Source organism: Procambarus clarkii, chromosome 27, assembly GCF_040958095.1.
Source record: "Procambarus clarkii isolate CNS0578487 chromosome 27, FALCON_Pclarkii_2.0, whole genome shotgun sequence".
In the NCBI taxonomy this organism is placed as follows: Eukaryota; Metazoa; Arthropoda; class Malacostraca; order Decapoda; family Cambaridae; genus Procambarus; species Procambarus clarkii.
Window position 1 is genome coordinate 460,001 of NC_091176.1, and position 27,788 is coordinate 487,788.

The following is a 27,788-nucleotide window of genomic DNA, read 5'->3' on the forward strand; positions in this document are numbered from 1 at the left end:
AATTTCCTTCGTCATTAAGAAGTTGAAGATATGAAAGAAAATTAGACGATGGAAAAAAGCCTGAAACATAACGACTCAGATTTTCCTTGGATACAAAAAACCTCTTGAGGTTGAACAGTGCATAATAAGATACACCATGACGGAAAAATATGATAAAATATGTTGACATTCGGCTGGTGAAGAATATTAAGAAAGGAAACAGGAAGGGAAAGAAGAAGTGAAAGAAGAAGGGAAAGAAGGAGACAAAGTAAATAATAAGAGCCTCGGTTCTTCACGGTTTTACCATTATGTATAAAGCCAAATATTCTCCAGGTTCTCCGCCAATCCCAACTTTCTGAACACCCTGAAGACTGTATTTATACAAGATGATGGTCCCTGTCTGCGGTCTATACAACAAGATGGTCCCTGTCTGCGGTCTATACAACAAAATGGTCTCCTGTCTGTAGTTTATACAACAAAATTTAGATACCCGAGCACATGAATGCTCTGGCTGTGTTGTGTTGACAGATGACTCCACCTTCACTGTGTACTAATATAAATGTCACTTAACATTAAATAAAAGATACAAGTATGTGGTAATGGTATGATCAAGCAAACGACAGGACCATGCTTCCTGGTGAGCCAAGAAAATGGTTCATAGCTTGTATAATGCATGGTAGGAACTCTCCTTATTCGTGTAGAGCACTTTAGTGCTAGTGAATAAATAGGAAGAAATTGGAAATAGAAGTCCATAATTATAGTTACTTAATTTCTTCTCTCTTCCAGTATCATCAGTTTCTACTGTACCCTCTTAGTCTACGCACGCTGTTTGTAAATATCATTGTTTACAACATCTATCAATAAATGTTTTGGTTTACCCTTGCAATTATTTTTGACAAATGTCTTCATGCACTGTGGCAGTTCCATATGTTCACGCTTGCTATTCTCTGCAAAAGATGGCTGGCTTACCTCTACTACACCTGTAAACTATCTAAATTTCTATACAATATAACTTCCGGGCGTTAATTGGCTTAAGGCAGGAGAAAGTGCAAAGGCAATATGACTACTGGAAGGGATACGAGGACGGAGGGAAGGAATAGTGCCCAACCACTTTAGGTATCAGGGATCGAACGCCATCCCAGCAAGAAGCGCACTCAACCCGAAAGACTCTCGGGTTAGTTAGTGTAGTTAGCGAGAGGCTGGTGAGTTAGCGAGACTAGTCTCCACACCAGGTAAACTGTTGTTCATGCTAGTCTCATTTGTGGAAACTTATTTACGAAAGATAGAATACATTAGCATCATTAACAGTCTAACACGCATAGGCAGAAGTTGTCACATTAACCAACTGCCCATTACAAGTTTGTTCTGTTAATACTCGGTGTTCGTTCATAGCAACATATGGTATACGGTTATGTATTTCACAAAAAGTTAAAAAAATAAAAAAATAAGTAAAGAATTGCTCACTCTTTTTTCTTCTTCCCCCCCCCCCCACCCCCGGGTCTAATTGCCTTAGGTGAACCCACTTAGGAAAAAGACGATGTAAGGTAATTATGATAAAAAAATACTAAACCGAAATTAATATAGCACTTGGAGGGATACGAGAGCCAGAAGCTGGGATCAAACAAGGAGATTAATGAATATTGGAAACGTATTGAAGGTATGATGTCAGGTACTTGTAATATGTGCAACCTCTGCACCAGGCCTCCGCCAAGTGCAACCTCCGCACCAGGCCTCCACCAAGTGCAACCTCTGCACCAGGCCTCCGCCAAGTGCAACCTCTGCACCAGGCCTCCACCAAGTGCAACCTCTGCACCAGGCCTCCACCAAGTGCAACCTCTGCACCAGGCCTCCACCAAGTGCAACCTCTGCACCAGGCCTCCACCAAGTACAACCTCTGCACCAGGCCTCCACCAAGTGCAACCTCTGCACCAGGCCTCCACCAAGTACAACCTCCGCACCAGGCCTCCACCAAGTGCAACCTCTGCACCAGGCCTCCACCAAGTACAACCTCCGCACCAGGCCTCCACCAAGTGCAACCTCTGCACCAGGCCTCCGCCAAGTGCAACCTCTGCACCAGGCCTCCACCAAGTGCAACCTCTGCACCAGGCCTCCGCCAAGTGCAACCTCTGCACCAGGCCTCCACCAAGTGCAACCTCTGCACCAGGCCTCCACCAAGTGCAACCTCTGTGCCAGGCCTCCGCCAAGTGCAACCTCCGCACCAGGCCTCCACCAAGTGCAACCTCTGTGCCAGGCCTCCGCCAAGTGCAACCTCTGCACCAGGCCTCCACCAAGTGCAACCTCTGCACCAGGCCTCCACCAAGTGCAACCTCTGTGCCAGGCCTCCACCAAGTAAGTAATTATCAAAAGAAGGCACCAAACCGGGAAGGTTATGTAGCACCATCAAATGTGCGGGATAATCAGAGGGCGCTAACTATCACCAAGGATGCCAATACGAGAACAGAAACGCATAAGGCGAACGATATCAAAATTATCCGAGTCGCCAAGAATTCTATCAAGGGACAAGCGACCGCGGGGGACGGTCGCAAAACAAGACACACTCTCGTCCCGGAAGTCAGGACTTTCAACAACCGTAAGAGGGACAATGCAATTTGGACAATAAGGAGCAAGGCGGCGCTCCATTAAGTGACCGTGATTTAAACGGGTATGGCCAATACATAACCTAGCCAGAGCCGTTTCCCACCGCCGGTTATGGTGGCAGGAGGAAGGCCACTGGGACACACGACTCTTAAGAGTACGCAGTTTGTTACCAATAACAGAAGACCAACAACTCTCCCAGCGGGCAAGGATGGAGGCATGAATAACTGGGTTAAAGTCGCAATAAGAAATACCTTTAAGGGAGATGGGACAAGTGCGGATAGCTTCCTTAGCGGCAGCATCCGCACACTCATTTAAAGAGACACCAACATAGCTGGGAACCCAGCAAAAAAGGGCATGGAGAAACTATAGGAATAACAGGACACTGGAGAGCAGAGAAAGATACCAGAATGCCAGGAATGAATATGTTAGGATGAGAAGAGAGGCAGAAAGACAATACGAAAATGACATCGCAAGCAAGGCAAAGACTCAGCCTAAATTGCTGCATAGCCACATCAGGAGAAAAACAACAGTAAAGGAACAGGTTATGAAATTAAGGTTAGGGGCAGAAGGATTCACTACAAACGACAAGGAAGTGTGTGAGGAACTGAATAAGAAATTCCAGGAGGTCTTCACCTTAGAGCCAGGAGAAATCCCAGAGATAAGAGAGGGAATAGCTAACCAGGAACCACTGGAAGAGTTTGAGATTACCAGCGGGGAAGTAAGGAAGTGTTTACTAGAATTGGATGTGACAAAGGCTATAGGTCCAGATGGAATCTCCCCTTGGATACTAAAGGAAGGAGCAGAAGAACTGTGCCTCCCGCTCTCCATGGTGTATAACAAATCACTGGCAACAGGGGAACTGCCAGAAATTTGGAAAGCAGCTAACGTAGTCCCGATATACAAGAAAGGGGATAGACAGGAGGCACTGAATTACAGACCAGTGTCCCTAACCTGCATACCATGCAAGTTGATGGAGAAGATTGTGCGAAGAAAGCTAGTGGAACATCTGGAGCGAAAGAACTTTGTAACACAGCATCAACATGGATTCAGGGATGGCAGGTCCTGCCTCACAGGGTTACTTGAATTCTACGACCAGGCAACAAAAATAAGGCAAGAAAGAGAAGGGTGGGCAGGCTGCATATTTTTGGATTGTCAGAAAGCCTTTGACACAGTGCCACACAAGAGGCTAGTGAAAAAACTGGAGATGCAGGCTGGAGTGAAAGGGAAGGTACTCCGTTGGATACAGGAGTACCTAAGTAACAGGAGACAACGAGTCAGTGTGAGGGGTGAGGTCTCAGATTGGCGAGACGTTACGAGTGGAGTACCGCAGGGGTCAGTCCTTGGACCTATACTGTTTCTGATATATGTAAATGATCTTCCAGAGGGTATAGAATCGTTTCTCTCAATGTTTGCCGATGATGCAAAAATTATGAGGAGGATTGAAACTGAGGACGATAGTAGGAGGCTACAAGATGACCTAGACAGACTGAGTGAATGGTCCAACAAAAGGCTGTTGAAGTTCAACCCGAGTAAATGCAAAGTAATGAAACTAGGTGGTGGAAATAGGAGGCCAAACACAGGATACAGAATAGGAGATGAAGTACTTAATGAAACGAACAGAGAGAAAGATCTAGGAGTTGATATCACACCAAACCTGTCTCCTGAAGCCCACATAAAAAGAATAACGTCTGCGGCATATGCGAGGCTGGCTAACATCAGAACAGCGTTCAGGAACCTGTGTAAGGAATCATTCAGAATCTTGTACACCACATATGTAAGACCAATCCTGGAGTATGCGGCCCCAGCATGGAGCCCGTACCTTGTCAAGCACAAGACGAAGGTGGAAAAAGTCCAAAGGTATGCCACTAGACTAGTCCCAGAACTAAGAGGCATGAGTTACGAGGAAAGGCTGCGGAAAATGCACCTTACGACACTGGAAGACAGAAGAGTAAGGGGAGACATGATCACAACCTACAAAATCCTCAGAGGAATCGACCGGGTAAACAAGGATAAACTATTCAACACTGGTGGGAAGCGAACAAGGGGACACAGGTGGAAACTGAGTACTCACATGAGCCACAGAGACGTTAGAAGGAACTTTTTCAGTGTCAGAGTAGTTAACGGATGGAATGCATTAGGCAGTGATGTGGTGGAGGCTGACTCCATACACAGTTTTAAATGTAGATATAATAGAGCCCAGTAGGCTCAGGAATCTGTACACCAGTTGATTGACAGTTGAGAGGTGGGACCAAAGCTCAACCCCCGCAAGCACAAATAGGTGAGTACAAATAGGTGAGTACAAAACTCAACCGACTTAAATTTACTGGAGATAAGAAACAGCCAATGTTGAATCTCGATGACCACCGGGTGGACCGGATTAAAGACCCCTAAAGCCATGAGGGCACTATGAGAGTCAACTACCACCACAAAGGAGGATTGACACCTGGAAAGCAGGAGACAAAGAGCATAGAGAATAGCATAAAGTTCTGCTGTGAAGATGCTAGCCTCCGGAGGAAGGTGACACATATAAGTGTGGTCAGGAAAAACAACAGAGTAGCCCACACCGTCACCAGACTTAGACCCGTCGGTGAAGATGGGAACGGAGTGGTAATGAGAAGAAAGTGCTCAAGGAAGAGGCGTTTCAGAAATGTAGGAGGGGTAAAAGCTTTAGTGATGCGGGTCAGAGAAATACAAAATTTGGGAAGGGGGACCTTCCACGGGGGCAAGGATGGAACAATACGAGGAGAAACATTGGTAATACGAACCAAAAGAGAATCTTGTAAGCGAGACAAATGGACAGAAAGAGGAAGGTGAAGAGGAACAGGAACTACAGGAGGGGTATAAGTCAAAGCACGATAGAGGGAAGAGTGAGGATGCTGTAAGGATCGCGCAAGATAGCGGTTTAAAAAAACATGTTTTTACCTGTCACAGGTGTGGCATCTATATAGTAGGTCCATAAAAACACGCTTCGAATGGAACGTTGTGTACAAATTTCAAAGCAATCGGTGAAGAACTTTCTGAGATTACAGCGTGTGTTGCTCTTATGTCCCACAGATGGTGCTGTTTTCCAAAAAAAAACATGTTTTTTCCTCTCACAGGTAAGGTATTATATAGTAGGTATATAAAAAGACGCACCTATTCGAATGCATTGTGTCAAAATTTCAAAGCAATCGGTAAAGAGGTTTCGAAGATTTCTCTCACATGAAAATCACAATTTTATAAAAAAAAGTTTTTTCCTGTCATAGACGTGACATCTATATAATATAGTATGTATATAAAAACCCGCTCGGTTGCGAATGGAACGTTGTGTGAAAATTTCAAAGTAATCGGTGAAGAACTTTCGGAGATTAGCGATTTTGAACTAACGAACATTTACATTTTCATTTATATAGATATATACACATACATATATAATTAATCAACAAATTAAATTGGTTTAATTTTTGTTGTATATTTTTACTATATTTAGGATTTAGGATAAAAAGCCCCACACATCCGGGGTACAATACGCTGAGAGCTGCTTATCAAAAAGTCTTGGTACACTTTATGTGCTTGGGGCGGATGACAGTGTGTTGGACGGAGACTCTCGAGCACACCTCTTGCAGGAGGTGTTCAGCGGCGCAGACCACCACGGACACTCCCATCACCAGCATGAGGAGGAGGAAGGGTGTGAGGAGGGCATCCAGTCCTATAGCCATGAAGTGGGTCTCCTCGCAATCTGGTTCAGTAGTCGTCCATCGCTGCTCCAAGCTATGCATCACACCCGAAGTTTTCATCTTAAGGATTCTACCGACAGAGAAAAATTGTATCAACATATTTGTCAATGGTCAATATATTACCAAATTTATATATCTCGTGGCTAATACTCATGTACTGTACTATTATTGTCGGCCTATGCTACTCAGAGTACGTTTGTCATTAATCCGTAAGCCATAGAGAAAACAAGTGGCCAACTAATCCAAATTACGTACATTTGATTGAAGATATGAACCAGTGGGGAACCCTTCTGGAGGGCGATGGAGGTGATGGCGGGGAAATAAGCAGTGGGGAGGATGACGTGGCGGCAGTCGATCTCATTCACCAGGTAGACGGAGCAGTCCATGTAGATGTAGTTCTCCTGCAGCGTCCTAGCCACGCCCTCTGCGGTGCTCGCCACCAGACCACGCCTTCCACCCGCCATCAGGTTGGTGTACGCCATCTGGTGCTCCGGCTCTGGAGAGTTCTGCCTCCCAATAAACAAGTTCTGTTTCAGTAACAAAATCTAGACCTTTTTACCACGATCATGGCGGCTTTGATTTTTGATTGACTAACTTTACAAGATCCGAAGCCCTACACGGTCGTCCGTAATATTAATAACCTTGGGATGAAGCGACCTCGTAGCACATGGAAGTTCGTAAACCGTTCAGTAAATACAGTCTAAATTGCCATGATCGAGTTAAGAGGTACAGATCTCGTAAGTGTATATGTAAGTGCTCTGCGAATCCTATTAGAACCTGGTATTGCTGAACCAATTTCTACTGCAATACTTCCTAAAACCTGGTTAAGTTAGAAAAACAGAAGCAAATTATAGGCACCTTGAGGTAGCCAAGATATGCTGTGTCCTGAAGAGTGCCGAGTGAGAACGTTGGGTTGCTGACGACGTCGCCGATGGAGGAGATGGCGGGGAGTGAGGGCCCCACAGCCAGCGCTGAGACCAGGTTGCTAGTGTAGTGAGCCAACACCACTATCTGCAGGAGCAGCACCGTCAGCACCACCAGACGGCATGGCAACCTTTGGAACTGCAAGTTGGTTCCTGCATGGAGAAAAGATACACAGAAGGCCCCTACATATATCGTTTATTTATTTATAAACGGACGAAGGAGTAGCGTCTTCACAGAAACAAAATGGCAGAATTGGTCGGACATGGAAACTTACACACATTTAAGACATCACCCAAGATCATTGTTACCAGCTCACACGAGCCTAATGTGGGCTCTTCAATTATACTTAAATTGTGTTACTATTTAAATGACTTAACAAATACAGAATATTGTTTACCCTTATGGTGTCCAGTATCTGAAGTCTTAGGAATTTGTATTATTTCCAGGGACCTTGCCGATGGACATATAAAGTAGAGATGATCCTGCTGAAGAACATTAGGCGTACCAGAGGATACTGCTGAAGGATACTAACAAAAACAAAAGATCCTGCCAAGGAGCACCAACAGATGCGAATGAATCAGAGATCTTGTTCTGGAACATTAAATAACGTTGAAGTACTCCATCAAGTGCGGAGTGCCCGAAAAGTCTGCTAAAGGATTCCGGGAGTTTTAAAGTACTCAGATGGAACGCTTTATGTGGCATGACATACCCGGAAGCCTTATTTAAAAGCTACAGATGATAGAAAGAATTTGGCAACTCTGCTGACTACCTCCAGCCTGTGTAGACACGGCCCTCGAATCCTACATAAGAACCGTAGGCCTGTCAAAGAATGGGAAGATAAGATGACAAAAAAAATATCTGGGATTTTCCTCACCTTGTCCACATAGGGCTCCAAAAACGGTGCAGAGGGAATCTGAAAGACTAATATGTTGCCTCTCTTTTACAATGGCAGAGGTAAGGTAGAGGGTGAGGGAAAGCAAGCAGACCGAAGCTGCCAGCACTGCCCACACATGCACATGGAACTCCTGCGTGAAGGTCATCCATGTTCGATCACTGTTAGAGGGCCGCTTCATTACCATCTTGTAGCTGCGTGAAGAGACGACGCAGAGAAATACACGTCCGTCACAAACAACACAAGAGAAGTGTTTTAAACTGATAAGAAAAATATTTTAATACTTATACACATTACGAATTTAAAAAAAAATCCTCAAACATCTCAAGAGTCAGGGAGTGCTCAATATATAATTTCCAGATGACTGTAAATGTTACACAAGTCAGCAACTTCCCTCTGAACTGAAGGCTGAATGCATATCCCGCCAAACACACACCGAAACTACGACGTTGGTACAACGTTCGAACAAGTTTTAACACCTCCTAACCAGTTATAACAACCAATATAGCAAGTTGTAACAACGTTCTAATACGTCATAAACACGTTAAGCCAAGATGTAACAACTTTATTACAAGTTGTAACAAGCGGAAAATAGACAGTTTCGGTTTGTGTTTCCAGGGATGGCACATGTGAAATCAATAATCTGTGTGAATCAACACCTGTTCATTCAGGATGATTGTTTCTGTACACGTTGTCGTGTACAGAACAATTAAAACTTGTATAAATATAGGAATATGACTTCAATATATCCCTTTGTAAACAAAGCGTACTATAACTTTAATCATTACTCATTACATATTACTATGATATGAGCTGTCTACATGGATGTTTAACCTTTTAATAGTAACACTGACGACAGCGTGGGACACATTTAGCTGTTTTGATCTAGGGCCCAAACACAGTTAGATCCTGCACGTGCACAAATAAATTACATTAACGTGATGTATCAATGAGAAAATTAGGAGAAGGCGTGATGAGGATTCGAACTTGCACACACTGGGTACACCGAATTATACGCCCTCAGGTCCTGCACACAATTATAACATCTGCCTATTCTTTATTTCCTAGCGTTTTCTAAAGAACTTTTCTGATATATTAAATAAAGAAACTGTTGACGCCCACACCCGACCAATAACAGCAGTATAGAGGAAAGGTTATAACTTAAAGGTTTACAATGTGTTATCGGATGATATAACATCACAGATAATTATATTAATTATAGATAATGTAATGTTTCCCTTGTAAATAAAAATTTATAAATGATCTTGTACAGAGTGCAATTCAGTAGCGTAAAAAATACAAATCAATGCGGTGCAATTGAGCCACACTGCAGGATAAGGAGGCAGCCGTGTGTGCATGTGAGCTAACTCAACACTATATTAATACCTTTGTTGATAACAATGTATGCGAGGAGAGAGAATTCAGACCTACTGGGTTCGAGTGATGGGCAGGAGGAAGTCAACTGCGGTACTGCGCTCGTCGGTGATGTCCAGTGACGCCACGGCCATCTCTGCTTCACCGTCCACCAGGTCCCGTATCATACCCGTCCACTTCCCGTCCACCAGGCTGCCCCACAGACCGTCTCTAGACGGTCGACACGAGCACCTGCATTCAACAACAGGTCATAGTATAGATAGCCAAACACAACCATCTATTTATTGTATTTAAGGGAATCACTATATACAAGTTATCCAAGCAAGCGCTAAAAGTACAGTCAAATAGCCAGTTTTTCTGATCAGGGGGAAAAGACACCAACAGTATGGGAGCTTATTTATTACGTAGTAGAAGTACAAGTAAATAATTTCTGCAGAACATGTAAATGAGGCGGCTATAAGTAAGACTCAACAAATGCATAACATAGCCGTGGCTAACTCTAAGTACACCAAATCAACTTAAAATGTACACCCGTAGTAAATTAATAGTATGCTTATAGCCTAGTAACAAGATAAATCAAAATCTGCAGAAACCGAATAGTTTATTGTTTTAGAACTAGAACTAAGGCAAATGTATAACATAAATCTATAACACTATGTATAACAGTCAGGACACAAAGAGTAAATATAATGTGATTAAACAACATAACATTTAATGAAGCCTGGCCAAGAGGCCCGAAAGACATAATGGTAAACCCTAGCTGAATTAATACGGAAATTAATCAGGCGTGCAGAAATTTACACATAGACTGGGAAAAGCCTGATATGAAAATGGAGGAGAAAAATTAACCCCAGGCCGTGAGGCCGTGCCGCCAAGGAATAAGGAGATAAGAATTTCCTGACTAAAGGTAGGAGTAGCTGCGGACAGCGAAACACTTGGGGACCGGCGCTGCACCCCCAACTCCAACCCGTTCTCGCACTTTCTTACAGTCAATATTGACTTATTAAATAAGTGCATATGTGACATACTAATTTATTGTGAATATTTTAGTTTACCTTGAAAAGCTTCATAGAAAACACCGACCTTACCTAACCTTCTTAGTATGTAAAGATAAGCATCTTATTGCTTCGTAATTACAATTATTACTTAGCCTATTATAGGTATAGGTATAGGTAATTACAATTATTACTTAACCTATTATAGGTATAGGTTAAGTAATAATTGTAATTACGAAGCAATAAGATGCTTATCTTTACATACTAAGAAGGTTAGGTAAGGTCGGTGTTTTCTATGAAGCTTTTCAAGGTAAACTAAAATATTCACAATAAATTAGTATGTCACATATGCACTTATTTAATAAGTCAATATTGACAGTAAGAAAGTGCGAGAATGGGTTGCCGCAGGCCAGACCCCCCCCCCCCCCCCCCCGATAGCCAGTTTTCTTCGGTCAGTAATATAAAAAATACACTACATCCAAACAACACAACCATAACAATACAATACATCTTAACAAAACCAAAATCAATTCTTTACATCCAAACGACATAAAACAAGACATTGTCAAAACTAATTCTTTACTCAGATCTCAACATTATTCGTGTAAGAACTTGGTTATGAAAACGCAATATTCTGTCGAAGCAAAATATACCAGAGACGAATGAAAGAACAAGTAATTAACCATTAGTATAATAAACAGGAACATATAAACATTCTAGAGATCCTGACGAGACAACAACAAAAAGAATGTCAAACATTGGGAAAACTGTCGAACACATCACAACAAAGTGCAAGTATTCTAGCATGAAAATAATACCATTAAAAAGATTACAATTTTTATGCCATAAAAAGCACGGTTAAAGAAAAGTGAACATTAATATGACAAATAAGCACGAAAATCATACGTGAAGTTTGTGAGCTCTTGCAAGAGTTTGAGGACGCCGCCGAAGATGCCAGCCACAGTAACAGTGCCGTTGTTGCCCTCCGTCAGTACAGTGTGGGGGGACGTCTGCGGAGATGGACTGGATTTTTATTTTAGTGGTGCATTTTTTTAAGCATACTTAGATATATGATCATTTAAGTAGGTACCCGAGACAATATGAAGGGTTACATAGTTTGTGTCAAGAGGTAGTTATGTGATACTAAATATCCCCATCTTGCAGTCATATGGGAGCATGTGATCTGCGATGACAGGTTACTGCTAATGGAGAAATAATTCCAAAGCTCCTGTTATCTTATAGCGGCAGGTCTGAAGGGTCTCTAATGACTGAGTATTCAATAATTTAGTGTGTCAGATTATGACCCAGTTAAATAACTAAAGCTAGCTAGCAGAGTTTGGGCGTAGAGTGTTCAGGGTTAAGAGATTCGCCACCTGTAGCCACCTGCCACAGGTGGCGGCAGGTCTGCCTGATCCTGGCCACCACTGTGTCACACAGTCTGGACGATGGTTGGTGCTGCCCACGTTGGGCTACTGGCCAGGGTGCTGCTAAGAGAAAGTAAATGTTGGAAAATAATGATAAATAAGTCTTGAAATTATGGGGAAGAACAAAGAAGGTACACATTGTTGAGATGTTGGGGGGGGGGGTTATGTTGCTTCTGTTATAGCAGAGTTGGGATTGTTGTTATTTTTGTTAGCGTTATTGGTGTTGTAATGTTGTTTCCATCTGGTGGTCTCGGTGGGGCTAAGAAGCGACAATGGAAATTTAATACCAATTAATCAAATCATTAAACAGCTAATAAATCAATCAGTCGGTTAATTTCGACCCTCTTTGTACAGGAAATTCTCACTGGTATGATATATTTGTTGTAAAACATAACTAATTAGACTGACATCTGAGTTTATATCAGAAATATCAAGGCACAAACAAGAGATTGTGGGGAGGAAGGGGCGGGTTGACTCACATGAATGGTGGTGCAGGAGAGGTGGAGGCCCGTCAGGTCCGTCCGGCGGGGCAGTGGGTCTCCCTTCAAGGCTCTCACCGTCCCGTAGGTCATCTGCCTCTCCTCAACACTCTCTCCCGGCCTGAGGTGACCCTTGACCCAGTCATTCTCTCCCGATACACTTGTTCCCAGGGACCAGATGCCGGAGGCCAGGACGTTCTTCTCTGTGGCAGGGGAGACCTGATACACCTGCCACCATGGCATGGCTCTCTCCTCCTTCTCCCCCTCCGTATATGTGGCCACGATCACCTGTTTGAAAAGTTAGATTTTTTTTTTTGTATTTTTCAATGATCTTGTGACCACTGCATAATATGCAGGACACTGAAGTGATTCTGAATCTACACACACGCACCCATTACAGCAGTCGGGTAGTTGGTACCATCACAAGCCCAGCTGGGGAAGGTACAGCTGGGCCCCTTCACTTACCCAACTGAGGGAGGTAAAGCTGGATCTCCTCACCTACCCAGCTGGGGGAGGTGCAGCTGGGTCCCTCACTTACCTTACTACTGAGAGGCAGGTATAGATGGTGCAGCCACTGGGTCCAGCGAGTCTGAGGGATCAGCAGAAGCCAGCTGTACCACAGAGGCGCTCCTCTGAATACCTGCATCAAGATGCATCTGTCAACGCCTGCACCAAGATTGATCTATCAACACCTGCATAAAGATATATCTAACACATGCAACAAGATACATATGTCAACACATGTACCAATATACATCTGCCAGCACCTCCACCAAGATACATCTGTCAATACCTGCACAAAGATAAATGTGTCGGCACCTGTACCAAAATCCACCTGTCACCATCTACACGACGATATATACCAATGACAGTTAACTAATTTCTTATTAAAATATTTCAAACTTTTTCATTATCGAGATAAACATCAGTTAAAACTGAATTAGAGGAGAAAACAGTTTCCCATAGTGCACGCACATATAATGAATGTTGACTAACTACAAGGAAATTGAAATTGAAATAAGTTTATTGAGGTAAAATACACACAAAGGGATGAGGTAGCTCAAGCTATTATCACCCCATTAATGTCTGAATGTATGTCTAAAGTTGGAGGCCAGACGCTAGGGGCTAGCCTCACCCAACCCGCATGTGTGAAATGAAAAAAACGGCGATTTAGTCCGTGTGAACAGTATGGGAAGTGGAAGTCATTATATATAGCAATGGGCAACAGTGCAGTTTTGGTCTTTCAAACTACCGTGATCATTTTGCAACGAAATATGAATAATTTATCATAGACTAAAGAAAACATATCACGTTAAAGTATTTTCTATTTATTATTATTCCACTGAAGTGATTATCACGGATCACGGATTATTTACCTGGTAGAAGCGGCGGGCGTCGTCCGCTGTCTCCAGACGGAACACAAACAGCGTGTGGCCCTGGCTGACGATACCAGACCCACCACCTAAGTTTCCCAGGTGAGTTGCCCCGTCTGGCAAGTGGGTCGCTCCGTCACTTAGGTGGGTTCTCGCGTCCATCGGGTGGCCAATTGGCATGACGGCCAGGTAGGCGTTGGAGTGTGCAACCAGACCCCGAAAGGTCTTCTCCACCCAAGGACTGATTTCTGCTGGGGAGCAAAATCGATGAGAACATTATAATTAAGGACCTATGGGTCCCTATGGGCCTCGTATGGGATACAATTGAAGCTGCCTCGTATGGGCCAATAGGCCCATACGAGGCAGCTTCTATTCATATGCACTCAGACTCATTCATAAATGTCTAACCTACGCTTGAAACAGTGAAGTGATCCCACGACTATTATGCTACCCGGTAATCTGGTCCACAAATCAACAACCATGTTTCCAGATCAGCATTTCTTAAATATAAACTTATCCATTTTATATTCATTGTTCGTGTCCTATTTTGTATTGTTATATTTAATACCTTATTAATATCCCTCTTGTTATGCCAATTCAATCACAGGTTATCTTGGTTATCTTGAGATGATTTCGGGGCTTTTTAGTGTCCCCACGGCCCGGTCCTCGACTAGGCCTCCACCCCCAGGAAGCAGCCCGTGACAACTGACTAACACACAGGTACCTATTTTACTGCTAGGTAACAGGGGAATAGGGTGAAAGAAACTCTGCCCATTGTTTCTCGCCGGTGCCTGGGATCGAACCCAGGACCACAGGATCACAAGTCCAGCGTGCTGTCCGCTCGCCCGACCGGCTCCCGGTTAACTTCAATCAGTTAACTAACCGGTTAACCGGGGGGGGGGGGAAGTTTTTTTTTTCGGGGAAGGACTTTTTTTTTGGGGGGGGGGGGATATTCCTGCGCGGGCCCTAAGCTGTCGATTGATGGATTGATTTGTTAATCATTTATCTGGCACCGTAACTGCTACATCATCATCGGCTTCGAGTAAATACATTACACTGCATATATGTGTACTCACCCCATGTGTGTGTATTATATATATATATATATATATATATATATATATATATATATATATATATATATATATATATATATATATATATATATATATGTCGTACCTAGTAGCCAGAACGCACTTCTCAGCCTACTATGCAAGGCCCGATTTGCCTAATAAGCCAAGTTTTCATGAATTAATGTTTTTTCGACTACCTAACCTACCTAACCTGACCTAACCTAACTTTTTCGGTTACCTAACCTAACCTAACCTATAGAGATAGGTTAGGTTAGGTTAGGTAGGGATGGTTAGGTTCGGTCATATATCTACGTTAATTTTAACTCTAGTAAAAAAAAAGTGACCTCATACATAATGAAATGGGTAGCTTTATCATTTCATAAGAAAAAAATTAGAGAAAATATATTAATTCAGGAAAACTTGGCTTATTAGGCAAATCGGGCCTTGCATAGTAAGCTGAGAAGTGCGTTCTGGCTATTAGGTACGACATATATATATATATATATATATATATATATATATATATATATATATGACCGAAAACATTGCCACCTAAATTGTCACCTAAATATATGACCGTCATATATATATATATATATGATGGTCATATATATATATATATATGACCGAAAAAGTAAGATTAATAATTCTAACACGAATTTTCTCGATCTTTCTTATGTTTCTTTTCACTGTTGATGGTAATTGAAAAATCAATTCTCCAAAATTCATTTTTATTTCTAGTCTGACGCGACACTTGAGCGCGTTTCCTAAAACTTATTACATTTTCAAAGACTTTAGTTTACACACACACACAACTATAACTGAATAGAGCTTAAACATCTTCGATTTTTTTTATACCTGCATTTGGGTGACCTTACCTTACCTTGAGGTTACCTTGAGGTGCTTCCGGGGCTTAGCGTCCCCGCGGCCCGGTCGTCGACCAGGCCTCCTGGTTGCTGTTACAACAGTTTTGGATGAGGTGAAAACAAACTTTCAACACAAGACAGAACACGAAACAATGGGTACTGAAGGTAAGAATGGAAGTAATTGCTGAGGGCCTATTGGCCCATATTTCTTGATGCATCTATATTGGAGCGGAGTCTTGAAATGGGTAGAATATAGTTGTGTATTAATTGGCTGTTGATTGCTGGTGTTGACTTCTTGATGTGTAGTGCCTCGCAGATGTCAAGCCGCCTGCTATCGCTGTATCTATCGATGATTTCCGTGTTTTTTGTTAAGACTTCTCTGGTGATGGTCTGGTTGTGGGAAGAGATTATATGTTCCTTAATGGAGCCCTGTTGCTTATGCATCGTTAATCGCCTGGAAAGAGATGTTGTTGTCTTGCCTATATACTGAATTCTTTGAGGCTTACAGTCCCCAAGTGGGCATTTGAAGGCATAGACGACATTGGTCTCTTTTAAAGCGTTCTGCTTTGTGTCTGGAGAGTTTCTCATGAGTAGGTTGGCCGTTTTCTTGGTTTTATAGTAGATCGTCAATTGTATCTTCTGATTTTTGTCTGTAAGGATAACGTTTCTATTAACAATATCTTTCAGGACCCTTTCCTCCGTTTTATGAGCTGTGGAAAAGAAGTTCCTGTAAAATAGTCTAATAGGGGGTATAGGTGCTGTGTTAGTTGTCTCTTCAGAGGTTGCATGGCGTTTCACCTTCCTTCTTATGATGTCTTCAACGAAACCATAGGAGAAGCCGTTGTTGACTAGGACCTGCCTTACCCTACAAAGTTCTTCGTCGACTTGCTTCCATCCTGAGCTGTGGCTGAGAGCACGGTCGACATAAGCGTTAACGACACTCTTGTACCTGTCTGGGCAGTCACTGTTGGCATTGAGGCACATTCCTATGTTTGTTATAACAAACATAGGAATTTGCCTATGTTTGTTATATATACATATATATATATATATATATATATATATATATATATATATATATATATATATATATATATATATATATATATATATACATATATATATATATATATATATATATATATATATATATATATATATATATATATATATATATATATATATATATATGTCGTACCTAGTAGCCAGAACGCACTTATCAGCCTACTATGCAAGGCCCGATTTGCCCAATAAGCCAAGTTTTCCTGAATTAATATATTTTCTCTAATTTTTTTCTTATGAAATGATAAAGCTACCCATTTCATTATGTATGAGGTCAATTTTTTTTATTGGAGTTAAAGTTAACGTAGATATATGACCGAACCTAACCAGCCCTACCTAACCTAACCTAACCTATCTCTATAGGTTAGGTTAGGTTAGGTAGCCGAAAAAGTTAGGTTAGGTTAGGTTAGGTAGGTTAGGTAGTCGAAAAACAATTATTTCATGAAAACTTTGCTTATTAGGCAAATCGGGCCTTGCATAGTAGGCTGATAAGTGAGTTCTGGCTACTAGGTACGACATATATATACATATATATATATATATATATATATATATATATATATATATATATATATATGTCGTACCTAGTAGCCAGAACTCACTTCTCAGCCTACTATTCAAGGCCCGATTTGCCTAATAAGCCAAGTTTTCCTGAATTAATATATTTACTATAATTTTTTTCTTATGAAATGATAAAGCAACCCTTTTCTCTATGTATGAGGTCAATTTTTTTTTATTGGAGTTAAAATTAACGTAGATATATGACCGAACCTAACCAACCCTACCTAACCTAACCTAACCTATATTTATAGGTAAGGTTAGGTTAGGTAGCCAAAAAAAGCTAGGTTAGGTTAGGTTAGGTAGGTTAGGTAGACGAAAAAACATTAATTCATGAAAACTTGGCTTATTAGGCAAATCGGGCCTTGATTAGTAGGCTGAGAAGTGCGTTCTGGCTATTAGGTACGACATATATATATATATATATATATATATATATATATATATATATATATATATATATATATATATATATATATATATATATATGCATATATATATATATATATATATATATATATATGTCGTACCTAGTAGCCAGAACTCACTTCTGAGCCTACTATGCAAGGCCCGATTTGCCTAATAAGCCAAGTTTTCATGAATTAATTGCTTTTCAACTACCTAACCTACCTAACCTAACCTAACCTAACTTTTTCGGCTACCTAACCGAACCTAACCTATAAAGATAGGTTAGGTTAGGTTAGGTAGGGTTGGTTAGGTTCGGTCATATATCTACGTTAATTTTAACTCCAATAAAAAAAAATTGACCTCTTACATAATGAAATGGGTTGCTTTATCATTTCATAAGAAAAAAATTAGAGAAAATATATTAATTCATGAAAACTTGGCTTATTAGGCAAATCGGGCCTTGCATTGTAGGCTGAAAAGTGAGTTCTGGCTACTAGGTACGACATATATATATATATATATATATATATATATATATATATATATATATATATATATATATGTCGTACCTAGTAGCCAGAACGCACTTCTCAGCCTACTATGCAAGGCCCGATTTCCCTAATAAGCCAAGTTTTCATGAATTAATGTTTTTTCGACTACCTAACCTAACCTAACCTAACTTTTTCGGCTACCTAACCTAACCTAACCTATAAAGATAGGTTAAGTTAGGTTAGGTTGGGTTGGTTAGGTTCGGTCATATATCTACGTTAATTTGAACTCCAATAAAAAAAAATTGACCTCATACATAACGAAATGGGTAGCTTTATGATTTCATAAGAAAAAAATTAGAGAAAATATAATAATTCAGGAAAACTTGGCTTATTAGGCAAATCGGGTCTTGCATAGTAGGCTGAGAAGTGCGTTCTGGCTACTAGGTACGACATATATATATATATGTCGTACCTAGTTGCCAGAACTCACTTCTCAGCCTACTATGCAAGGGCCGATTTGCCTAATAAGCCAAGTTTTCATGAATTAATATTTTTTCGACTACCTAACCTACCTAACCTAACCTAACCTAACTTTTTCTGCTACCTAACCTAACCTAACCTATAGAGATTGGATAGGTTAGGTTAGGTAGGGTTGGTTAGGTTCGGTCATATATCTATGTTAATTTTAACACCAATAAAATAAAATTAACCTCATACATAATGAAATGGGTAGCTTTATCATATCATAAGAAAAAAATTAGAGAAAATATATTAATTCAGGAAAACTTGGCTTATTAGGCAAATCGGGCCTTGCATAGTAGGCTGAGAAGTGCGTTCTGGCTACTAGGTACGACATATATATATATATATATATATATATATATATATATATATATATATATATATATATATATATATATATATATATATATATGCACTATAAGAGAATGCCTGTCTATTTAAAGTTGAGGCTAGATGCTTGGGGCTAGCCTCATCCAAACTGGCAAAGAGAATAGTCTGGGGTGCGGGATTAATATAGGCTGGTTGGGGGTCGCCAGAATTCGAAAAGAGAACAGCTTTATGCTTTTTTTCCAAGTGTCAATCACACATCGTAACATCCTATTTTATAATAATAAGATCAATTAATAAAAAGAAATTCTATCAGGAACAAAGACCATTGATTGAGGACACTGATCATTTATTAGAAACCACACACCACACCACACCACACACACCACACCACACACCTTAATGATGTAACTGAATGGGAATTAAATCATGCACTAAAGATGGGAAAATCAACTGCTCCTGGAGAGGATGGTATTACTTACAGTCTACTGAGATTAGTCTCACACGTACCAGGTAATCCACTATTAGTGTTGTACAGAATGAGTTTAAGTGAAGGAGTATTACCTGATGCTTGGACAAAGAGTGTCATTGTTCCCACCCCCAAACCACACTCAGATAATTATAGACCCATATCTCTAACATCATGTGTTTGTAAAGTGCTAGAACGTATTGTTCTTAACCGACTCATGTATCGTATACAGGGGCACCTGTCACCCCAACTGTTTGGATTTATGCCTGGGCTCAGTACACAACACTGTTTTGCTGAGTACTTCGCACATATTGAAGCTTCTCCTCAAACAGTCTTCATCGACCTAGCAGCAGCTTTTGATATAGCAAACAGAGAAATCATACTGGAACAGCTTGCCGAGCTGGGAATACAAGGAAAATTACTGAAATGGATAAAGGGCTTTTTGTCTAATCAAACAGCATATGTTTTGTTTAATGGTGTTAAAAGCACAGAGAGCAAACACTTTGAACTGGGAACTCCACAAGGAGGGGTCCTCAGCCCCTTGTTGTTCAACGTTCTGATGCATAAACTTATTAAAGATCTTCCAACTAATAATGAAGACACTGTCATTTGTTATGCTGATGATATATGTTTACAGGCTGCCACCGAGCCTAGAATGCAAGTTCTGCTCGACGCTTTTGCTACTAGAGCTGAGGAATGTGGCCTCCTTATCTCTGTACAGAAAACTCGTGCCCTCATTCCATGTGGTATTCCACCAGCCAATTATCATATAGATGGGCGAGCACTTGAGAACTGCGAGTCTTACAGATACCTTGGTTACCCCATTAACGACCCTGGGTACCTTTTTTCTCTCAAGAGGAGACTCTGGGAGATATTAAAGCCCTTGTGGGTCCTTGTTGGTGTCAATCATGGAATTAACACGAGACTTGCTAGAATGTTTTATGTATCATTTATACGCTCTGTGATTGACTACAATGCTCTATATCTCACACTGTATACAGACAAAGAGCTGAAATCTCTTGAAACCTTGCAAAATGAGATCTGTTTTCAGATCTCTAACCTTTGCAGGGTTAGAGATCTGAAAACAGATCTCTAACCCTGTCCATGGAGGACAGAAGAAAATGTATACATGCTGCTTAGCACTGTAAATGTGTGGCCACGTCTGTGGTAGAAAATAATAATAATAATAATAAAACACCACACCACACAACAAACTAATGCAGGAACTCAATCTTTCCTAGAACTTCGGCCACAGTTCCAGAACAGTGCGTCGTAAACACTGCAGCAAATGTGAGCAGATGTGGGCAGTAGTGGTACCATTAGTAATCGTAGTTTGGTAAATGAAAAAGAAGAGAGGAATGTAATCCATGTACTTATCTATTGGTGTCTTCGATGGAGTGAGCTCTAGCTCCTCATTCCCCGCCTTCTGGCCTGTTCCTGTTGCACCTGCAAGTGCTAATAGTTCGTAGGGAGTCGTCTTGGCTAAAACAAGTCCTTTAGTGGTACAGGTACTGCCTGAATCCTAGGTGGAGAATGTTGGCAGCGGGGCGCCACACCATCACCCAGACACGTGTGTGTGACGGGGCGCCACACCATCACCTGGACACGTGTGTGACGGGGCGCCACACCATCACCTGGACACATGTGTGTGACGGAGCGCCACACCATCACCTGGACACATGTGTGACGGGGCGCCACACCATCACCCGGACACGTGTGTGACGAGTGCTGCTCGTCCGTCACCGACGCGTGACGGACGAGGAGCACTCGTCCCACTGTCACCTGGGTACATGCACATCATATTTTATTTAGGAACTTTCATCAAAGAGGCGCCAGTCTGAATATTTTTTTACAAAAAAAACGTCTCGAGATGGCAAGAAAAATGTTGAAAACGGTAACACGTTTTAAGAAACTTGGTAATATGGATTTCGTGTTAAGTACGGGTGTTTTCTGTGGAGTTCTGGTCGGAAATGACTGATAGATTTAGAAGCCGTTTGGTAAATTACCAGCAGGGTAGCGGGCCGGCCACTGGTGCGCAATCTGTCTGTCGTTTGTTTGGTAACTGTCATTCGTTAATAACGCGAATTGCACATGCCTGAATTTTTTAGGTTTATTTCCAGTACGTTATATACTGAGGGTATACACCTAATCTAACAGATGTAAGAATATATGCTTATTATTAAATAAATTACTGCTGCTTAATTGTTAGTATAATTATAAACCCTAATACACTATTTATCAATGATACTTATTCAGTCCATATAGGTTGTTACAGTTATCTCCTGCTTAGCAGTAGATCCTGTCTGTTCCTTTACCATCTACTTACCAGCATGCTACAACATCAAGATTCAACAACAACAACAACAATACGTGCCAAACCGTATTGTCTAGGCACCACACCTCCTCCCCCCCCCCTCCACCCTACCATACCCGAGACACCCACACACCTGCCGTCTCGCCGGTTGACCAGACGCCACCAGCAAACTATCGCTCTGGTCGTTATATCTCACTGGCTTCTAGTCTCCAGCTCCAGTATTCGCTCCAAATATGACGTCACAGCCCATATAAGACGCCCTGCTAGCGTCTAGAGTGTCCACGAGAGACATCTCCCGTCACGCAGGGTGCAGTCGCACCTCCACAGATCTCTAGTATCAGCTCTTAATACTGGTAATGGCTCGAAAGGGCCACCACTTACGGGCTATTCATGCCCGCGCCACCTTTTGGGTGGCTTAATCTTCATCACTCATCCAGAGTGTCAGTTACAGCCTCGCTCCTGTGCCAGGTAAGTCCTTTAAGTAGCACGGGCTCACTATAGCCCGTGCTACTTAAAACTTTTTGTTCCCAGTAGCTGAATCTTAAACCACAACATCCAGAGCTCCGGATTATTCTTCTAGTGCTCATTACTGCCGCAGCTACTCTCGCCTCCGGGTGACGGTAGACCCACACAGCATTTTGTATCAACTATTGCCTTCACCTTTGTTATTAACGTAAATTTCACGTGTTTATATTTCTCTTTTGATTGTGTTTTATCCAAGTGGAAAAGGGGTTTTGTTTTCATTAATAGTTGTCAGTTTGTGTAAAATTAAAGTCATTTTTTGTTATATTAAATGTTTAAAAGTTTTTATTCTCTTGAATAAATCCACAAGGGCCGTGGTGAGGGTTCGAACTTACGTCCAGGATCATCCCAGACGCGCCTTAATCCACTGAGCCACGACAAGGTCAACACCGTGGCTCAGTCGATTAAGGCGCGTCTGGGATTATCCTGGACGTAAATTCGAACCCTCATCATGACCCTGGTGGATTTATTTATTTGATATATCATGCTATAGTGATTTTTGTGTGTATTTTTATTATCTTTTTTTTTACCCGCAGCTTTCACGCAGTAAAGGTATCAAGCCGTTATTATTATTATTATTATTATTATTATTATTATTATTATTAATGTGCCATTGGCACAAGATCTGTCAGAATTTTTACTGCTTTATTCCAGATTCTGGTCACAAGGACAAACGTAACTGGCGGAGATGAGAGTAGAGCAGGTGTTGTGTGAGCCACGCCTGACGTCCATGCATGATCATGTACTTCATGTTGCTGAGCATCACACAGCTCACGTAACAAGAGTCGCTCAACACATGTCTTCATGTTAACCGCGCTTTCATGAAACTAAAAGATATAATACGCAGCCAGTACTGGGAACAATTCTTGCAGGGCATCAATCATAGAACATCTTTAGCTTAAACATGAGTCAAAATTAAAAAGGGGGTTTTAATACTAACATTATCTTTAGTGAAAATGGGTCTGCAGGATGTATTCACCTAGTTGTGCTTGTGGGGGTTGAACTTTGGTCTTTCGGTCCGCCTCTCAACTGTCAATAAACTGTTACTACTATATTTTTTTCCTCTTCCATGCACACATACCCCCAGGAAGCAGCTCCGTAACAGCTGTCTAACACCTAGGTACCTATTTACTGCTAGGTAACTAGAGCGTTCAGGGTGAAAGAAAATTTGTTTCTGCCTGGTCCGGGAATCGCTCCTCAGAATTACGAGTCCTGTGCGCTGTCCGCTCAGCTACCAGACCCCTAGATGTATGACATGTATGACAATGTATGACATCTCTCTATTTGAACTAGAAACTGCACTCAAAATTGGCAGAGTAACTCCTGCTTCAAACGATAGAACAACATACCCGAGGCTTCTTACCAGATCACATTCACTCTAAACATCTATCACCTACGTGCTACTCATGCCCGTGCTACCTCTGGAATGGCTTAATATTCATCAATCAATCAATCGGCTTCGTACCGGCATACCTAATAGTCCGCTACTAGAACTGTACAAATAGTCTCGGCGAGGTGTCCTACCTTATCGCTGGACGCAGGACCTCAGAATTGACAACCTGTCCTCTTAAAAATAACGTCGCTTTTGGCCGTTTGCCTGTATGGCCGACAGTGGACATAATTTGAAAATGAAAAAAAAAGTGATATTTTTTTTCAGCAACAGTTAGTTAAGGATCCTCTGATAGGTTAGGTGGGCTGGAAATTCTCAAAGTTTCAAAACGTTATGAAAAACGTTAATTAAAGTTTCCTCTCCTAACCTTACCGAGTAAGCCGGACGACTCAAACAGAAAACGGGACAGTACGTCACTTTTGTGAGTCGATTTCATTTCAAATTACGTCCACTTTTGGCCATAGCGCGCATACGAGCCAAAAGTGACGTTAATTTTAAGAGGACGGGTTGAATCAATATAACTAAGCCAAACTCGAACAAATTTAGGCCCATACCTTAACTTCCTGCATGTGCAAGGACCTTGAGAGGGTTGTTCTCAGTAGGCTAATGATGTATATCAAAAGTCAACTCACTTCTAACTTGCATGGCTTTCTCCCTGGGTGAGGTACACACTCCTGCTTTGCCGAGTACTTCATCAGGCAGGAACTGAAGACTCGGTTCCTGCCCAAGACTCCCCTCCCCTGTTAATCTCCCCTGCACTAGGCTGAAAGCTTTAGAGAAAATTCAAAATGAAATCTTGAGGAACATTCTTGGAGTCCCCAGATGCACAAGAATTATCAACATGAGGGAAGAGGTGAAGCTCCCATCCATATGTGGAATAATTGAGCAACTCAACACAACCTTCTATGTAAGGGTCATGAGGGATTCATCACCAATACTACTTAAGAGATACACTGACTGGTGCTGTTTGTAGGCGGGGAAAGTGTTGCCAATGCACCAGCGGGCAACCTATATGAAAACTGATTGAGTAGAAGTGTTATCAGTCTCATCAGACTGAATATTCTTATTGTATGCAATGTATTAGATAATATTTTCGATTATATCTGTATCCTGAAATACAAGTGTCTTACAAGCCCATCAGCAAAAAGAGTAAGGAGAATCCGATACTTCTCAAAACAACAGCACTTGAAACCATTACGTTCCTTTATTTATAACTTACTGCCTTTCGAGCACTATGCTAACACTGATGGGTCTGTCCAGATATCAACAGGTCGCACTGCAGTAGCCTATATAATATACAAAGATATATGTACACAGACCACAAGTGTAAGACTGAATAACTGGCATAGCTCCACACCTACAGAATTAGCTGCACTGCAACTTGCCACTAACGCATTGAAAACCAGTTTTGGAGTCATTTTATGTGATTCAAAGCCAGCCTTCGAGCACTTAAAACCTCAACATGCAAAACAGATATTAGGAATGTTGTGACATCCACTACAAACAACATCATTAATGCACAGAGCAAAGGTTTCAGTCTCATTCGTATGGATTCCATCTCACATTGGTGTTGTCCAGCATGATGACACAGATAAGGCTCCTAAAACTGCACGTGATAAGCCTGATACTGTATTGAGTTAGATCTTGGCATTCCAATCTCTGTTGTAGAAGCTGTACAGAGGACATTAGGGATGGCAGAGGAACAGACACTGACACTTAAGGGCAGAAAGCACGAGAATAAAGAGTTATGTTTAAAACCGAGTGTATGTGTATGTGTATGTGTATATATACGTATGTGTCCGTACGGGCAGGACAAAACATCCACTAGACAGTGTGATTTGTAATGACCAGAATTGAGCTGGGATATTGATATCTATGGCATGTGGCTGTAAGTAAAAAATCCTCCATAATGTTGAACATTCCAACTTTTAAACTATGTGAACAAGAGCTACGATATATTCTCCAAACCTACATCTGTGATTGCCCTGTTATCAATGATTTTAGACCATTTGGTATGGGGCACTTTGAGCTCTGTAACTACTTCAGTCACTCATGAATATTGGAAGATGTTTTTGTGCTTACCCAGATTTTGCTAGTGCAAGCCTCGCATTTCATGTTGTCTGTTTATTCCATATATGACTAGCAATCCTGTGATAGGGATATTATATGAACTTATCTAGGTATATCTACAGAATATGGTAGAAGTGCATTGCTATGTATACCTAGGCTTGATAATAAAGTGCATAACATCCGCATTACGTTCTTAACATTCCTTAATATATTTTTCGTCTGGGCTTTCATGCTCGTCTGTTCCCTGTCATGCACTGCTCTCTCTCTCTCTCTCTTTCAAACTTTCCTCTCCCACCCTCTCTTCCCCGCTCACCACTTACCATGCCTGAGGAGACACACTGCATAAGGCTTGTAGAACTGGACGTAGTCGACGACGAACTTGGTGTGAGCGCCCAGGTGACGTGTGGGCGTGAGGACAGGGGTGGCGGCGCCGCCCTCCTGCACCAGCCTAGCACCCACCGCCAACACCACCCCGGCCACCCACACCATGGTCACGCTCATCATCACACACCTGTGACCCGGAAAAATATAGCTAAAAATCAAACTTAAATATTCTTAGGCCTAGCATATCACATGTGCTATATTAAACCTCAGATAACGTGTATTAATAGGCCTAGGATGGTTAGGGTTAGGTCTGGTTTTATTACCAACAAATACAAAACCTATTCCGGTTTGTCTAAATTCAATAGCACCAAATTTTACTTTGTAATTATCCATTACGTCGATATATGTACGATGGTGCACATCGTTACTATAAGTACTATGTAAACAGGAGGCTGGACTCTGGTAACATACTCAGAGGCCCCAGCTCGTCCCGTATCCCCTACAGGTGGTATACTGTTAGAGGAACATGTGTGCAGCTGAGAAATTGGAACTGGTGATTTAAATCATTTTGTTTAGGATTAGAAATTATTTTACAGTAACGTCACGATCGCTTATCCAAAATCTCTAATTATGGGTCGAGATGGAACCAAACTGTAGTACCAGTGGTTATCCACCCCTCATCCACGTCATATAACAATACCCAGTGAATTGATGATTGATGTTATATGATGTGGATTAAATGGCGGTGTACCACTCGGTACCGTCCTACGGTGCTTCAGGGACAGTTTAAAACTTCCTTTGAATATCAGTATTGCGGATAGTGATGGTTTGGTATTCTGCAGAGCTGTGTCCAAGAAATGTCGAAATATTTAATCCCGAATATCATATCATCCAATATATAAGCTAAATAAATAAATTTCCTCATTGTAGTTACTGGATGTACTGACCGTTCCCTCACACTGCCTGTTCATAAGAATCTGTGGTAAGAGCACTCCGGTATCAACCTAAAGGTCACGAGTTTGATTCCCACGGTTTGGCCAAAAGTTTCCTTTTACCCAATGCTTCTGTTCAGTTATGAGAAAATAGGTACCTGGGAGTTAGTTAACTGACATAGGTTGCATCCTGGGGAAGGAACGTAGTTGGCATCAGAGGACCTCGATACTCCTCACCACAGGGTTCTTGTCCCCGACTATGGGGACCACCAGCACCTGAACCACATAACTACCAACGTTAACTACATAATTAGACTTCTACCCTTGTAGCTTGATCATATATCTGTTGGATGTTATCCACATATAAATATATCAACTCCAGTGAGAATTGTTTATCATAAACAACAACTTTGATGACGGGCTGGATAATTAAGTTGAACATTGCCGATGATAATTAGCTTGAGCAGCAAAGATGGAGCACGGGGATTATGTAGAAGCAGTTTAATTATCGCTAATGTTTATTCAAAAGTTTACACAATAGTAAAAAGATCGCGTAATATGATAATGGGATTTTAACTACCATTATAGCTCCGAAGCTTCGGCAACACGTGATGCCGAAGCCTCGCAAAATATAAATATGAATGTCACTTGTAGCTTAACTGTGAGTAGCACTTAGGTGCGGCCGCCTAGCTGCTCCTTCCACCAT

At 41.5% G+C, this 27,788-nt stretch overlaps 3 protein-coding genes across 7 annotated transcripts in view; 2 read left to right on the forward strand and 1 right to left on the reverse strand.

Annotated features, from left to right (window-relative positions):
• LOC123762702 (retinol dehydrogenase 13) overlaps positions 1 to 1,437 on the forward strand; it is a 27,930-nt gene extending 26,493 nt beyond the window's left edge. For all 3 annotated transcript variants that reach the window (XM_045749401.2, XM_045749400.2, XM_069332204.1), the window contains exon 9: positions 1 to 1,437. This exon is cut by the window's left edge and continues 404 nt beyond it. The gene's annotated coding sequence lies outside the window, so the exon portion shown is untranslated.
• Positions 1,438 to 1,641: 204 nt separating this feature from the next.
• On the forward strand, positions 1,642 to 6,058 carry LOC138369073 (uncharacterized). The gene is made up of 2 exons (XM_069332004.1): positions 1,642 to 2,328; positions 6,047 to 6,058. The coding sequence occupies exons 1-2, from the start codon at positions 1,642 to 1,644 to the stop codon at positions 6,056 to 6,058; spliced, it is 699 nt and encodes a 232-aa protein (XP_069188105.1).
• On the reverse strand, positions 6,008 to 27,346 carry LOC123762703 (probable glutamate receptor). Of its 3 annotated transcripts, none has more exons than XM_045749404.2 (11): positions 27,241 to 27,346; positions 26,147 to 26,337; positions 13,758 to 14,002; positions 12,920 to 13,021; positions 12,382 to 12,669; positions 11,385 to 11,488; positions 9,541 to 9,714; positions 8,092 to 8,303; positions 7,152 to 7,369; positions 6,549 to 6,799; positions 6,008 to 6,363 (listed from the first exon to the last, which is right to left on the reverse strand). In XM_045749404.2, exons 2-11 carry the CDS (start codon positions 26,328 to 26,330, stop codon positions 6,102 to 6,104), a joined length of 2,040 nt encoding a protein of 679 aa, XP_045605360.2. In that variant the 5' UTR covers positions 26,331 to 26,337; positions 27,241 to 27,346; the 3' UTR covers positions 6,008 to 6,101. The 3 variants fall into 3 exon arrangements, with proteins under 3 accessions (XP_045605360.2, XP_045605359.2, XP_069188162.1); XM_045749403.2 differs by having other exon boundaries at positions 13,758 to 14,005; XM_069332061.1 differs by lacking the exon at positions 12,920 to 13,021 and having other exon boundaries at positions 13,758 to 14,005.
• Between the last annotated feature and the right edge of the window lie 442 nt (positions 27,347 to 27,788).

Bases quoted from the DNA above. Each gene is read 5' to 3' on its own strand.
- LOC123762703 (XM_045749403.2), bottom strand. From the start codon at position 26,330: ATGATGAGCGTGACCATGGTGTGGGTGGCCGGGGTGGTGTTGGCGGTG. The intron at 9,715-11,384 runs GTATGATTTTCG...TGTTGAATGCAG, and splicing joins CAAGAGCTCACAAACTTCAC to GTGCTCGTGTCGACCGTCTA. The intron at 6,364-6,548 runs GTACGTAATTTG...CTCTGTCGGTAG, and splicing joins GTTCATATCTTCAATCAAAT to AATCCTTAAGATGAAAACTT.
- LOC138369073 (XM_069332004.1), top strand. From the start codon at position 1,642: ATGTCAGGTACTTGTAATATGTGCAACCTCTGCACCAGGCCTCCGCCA.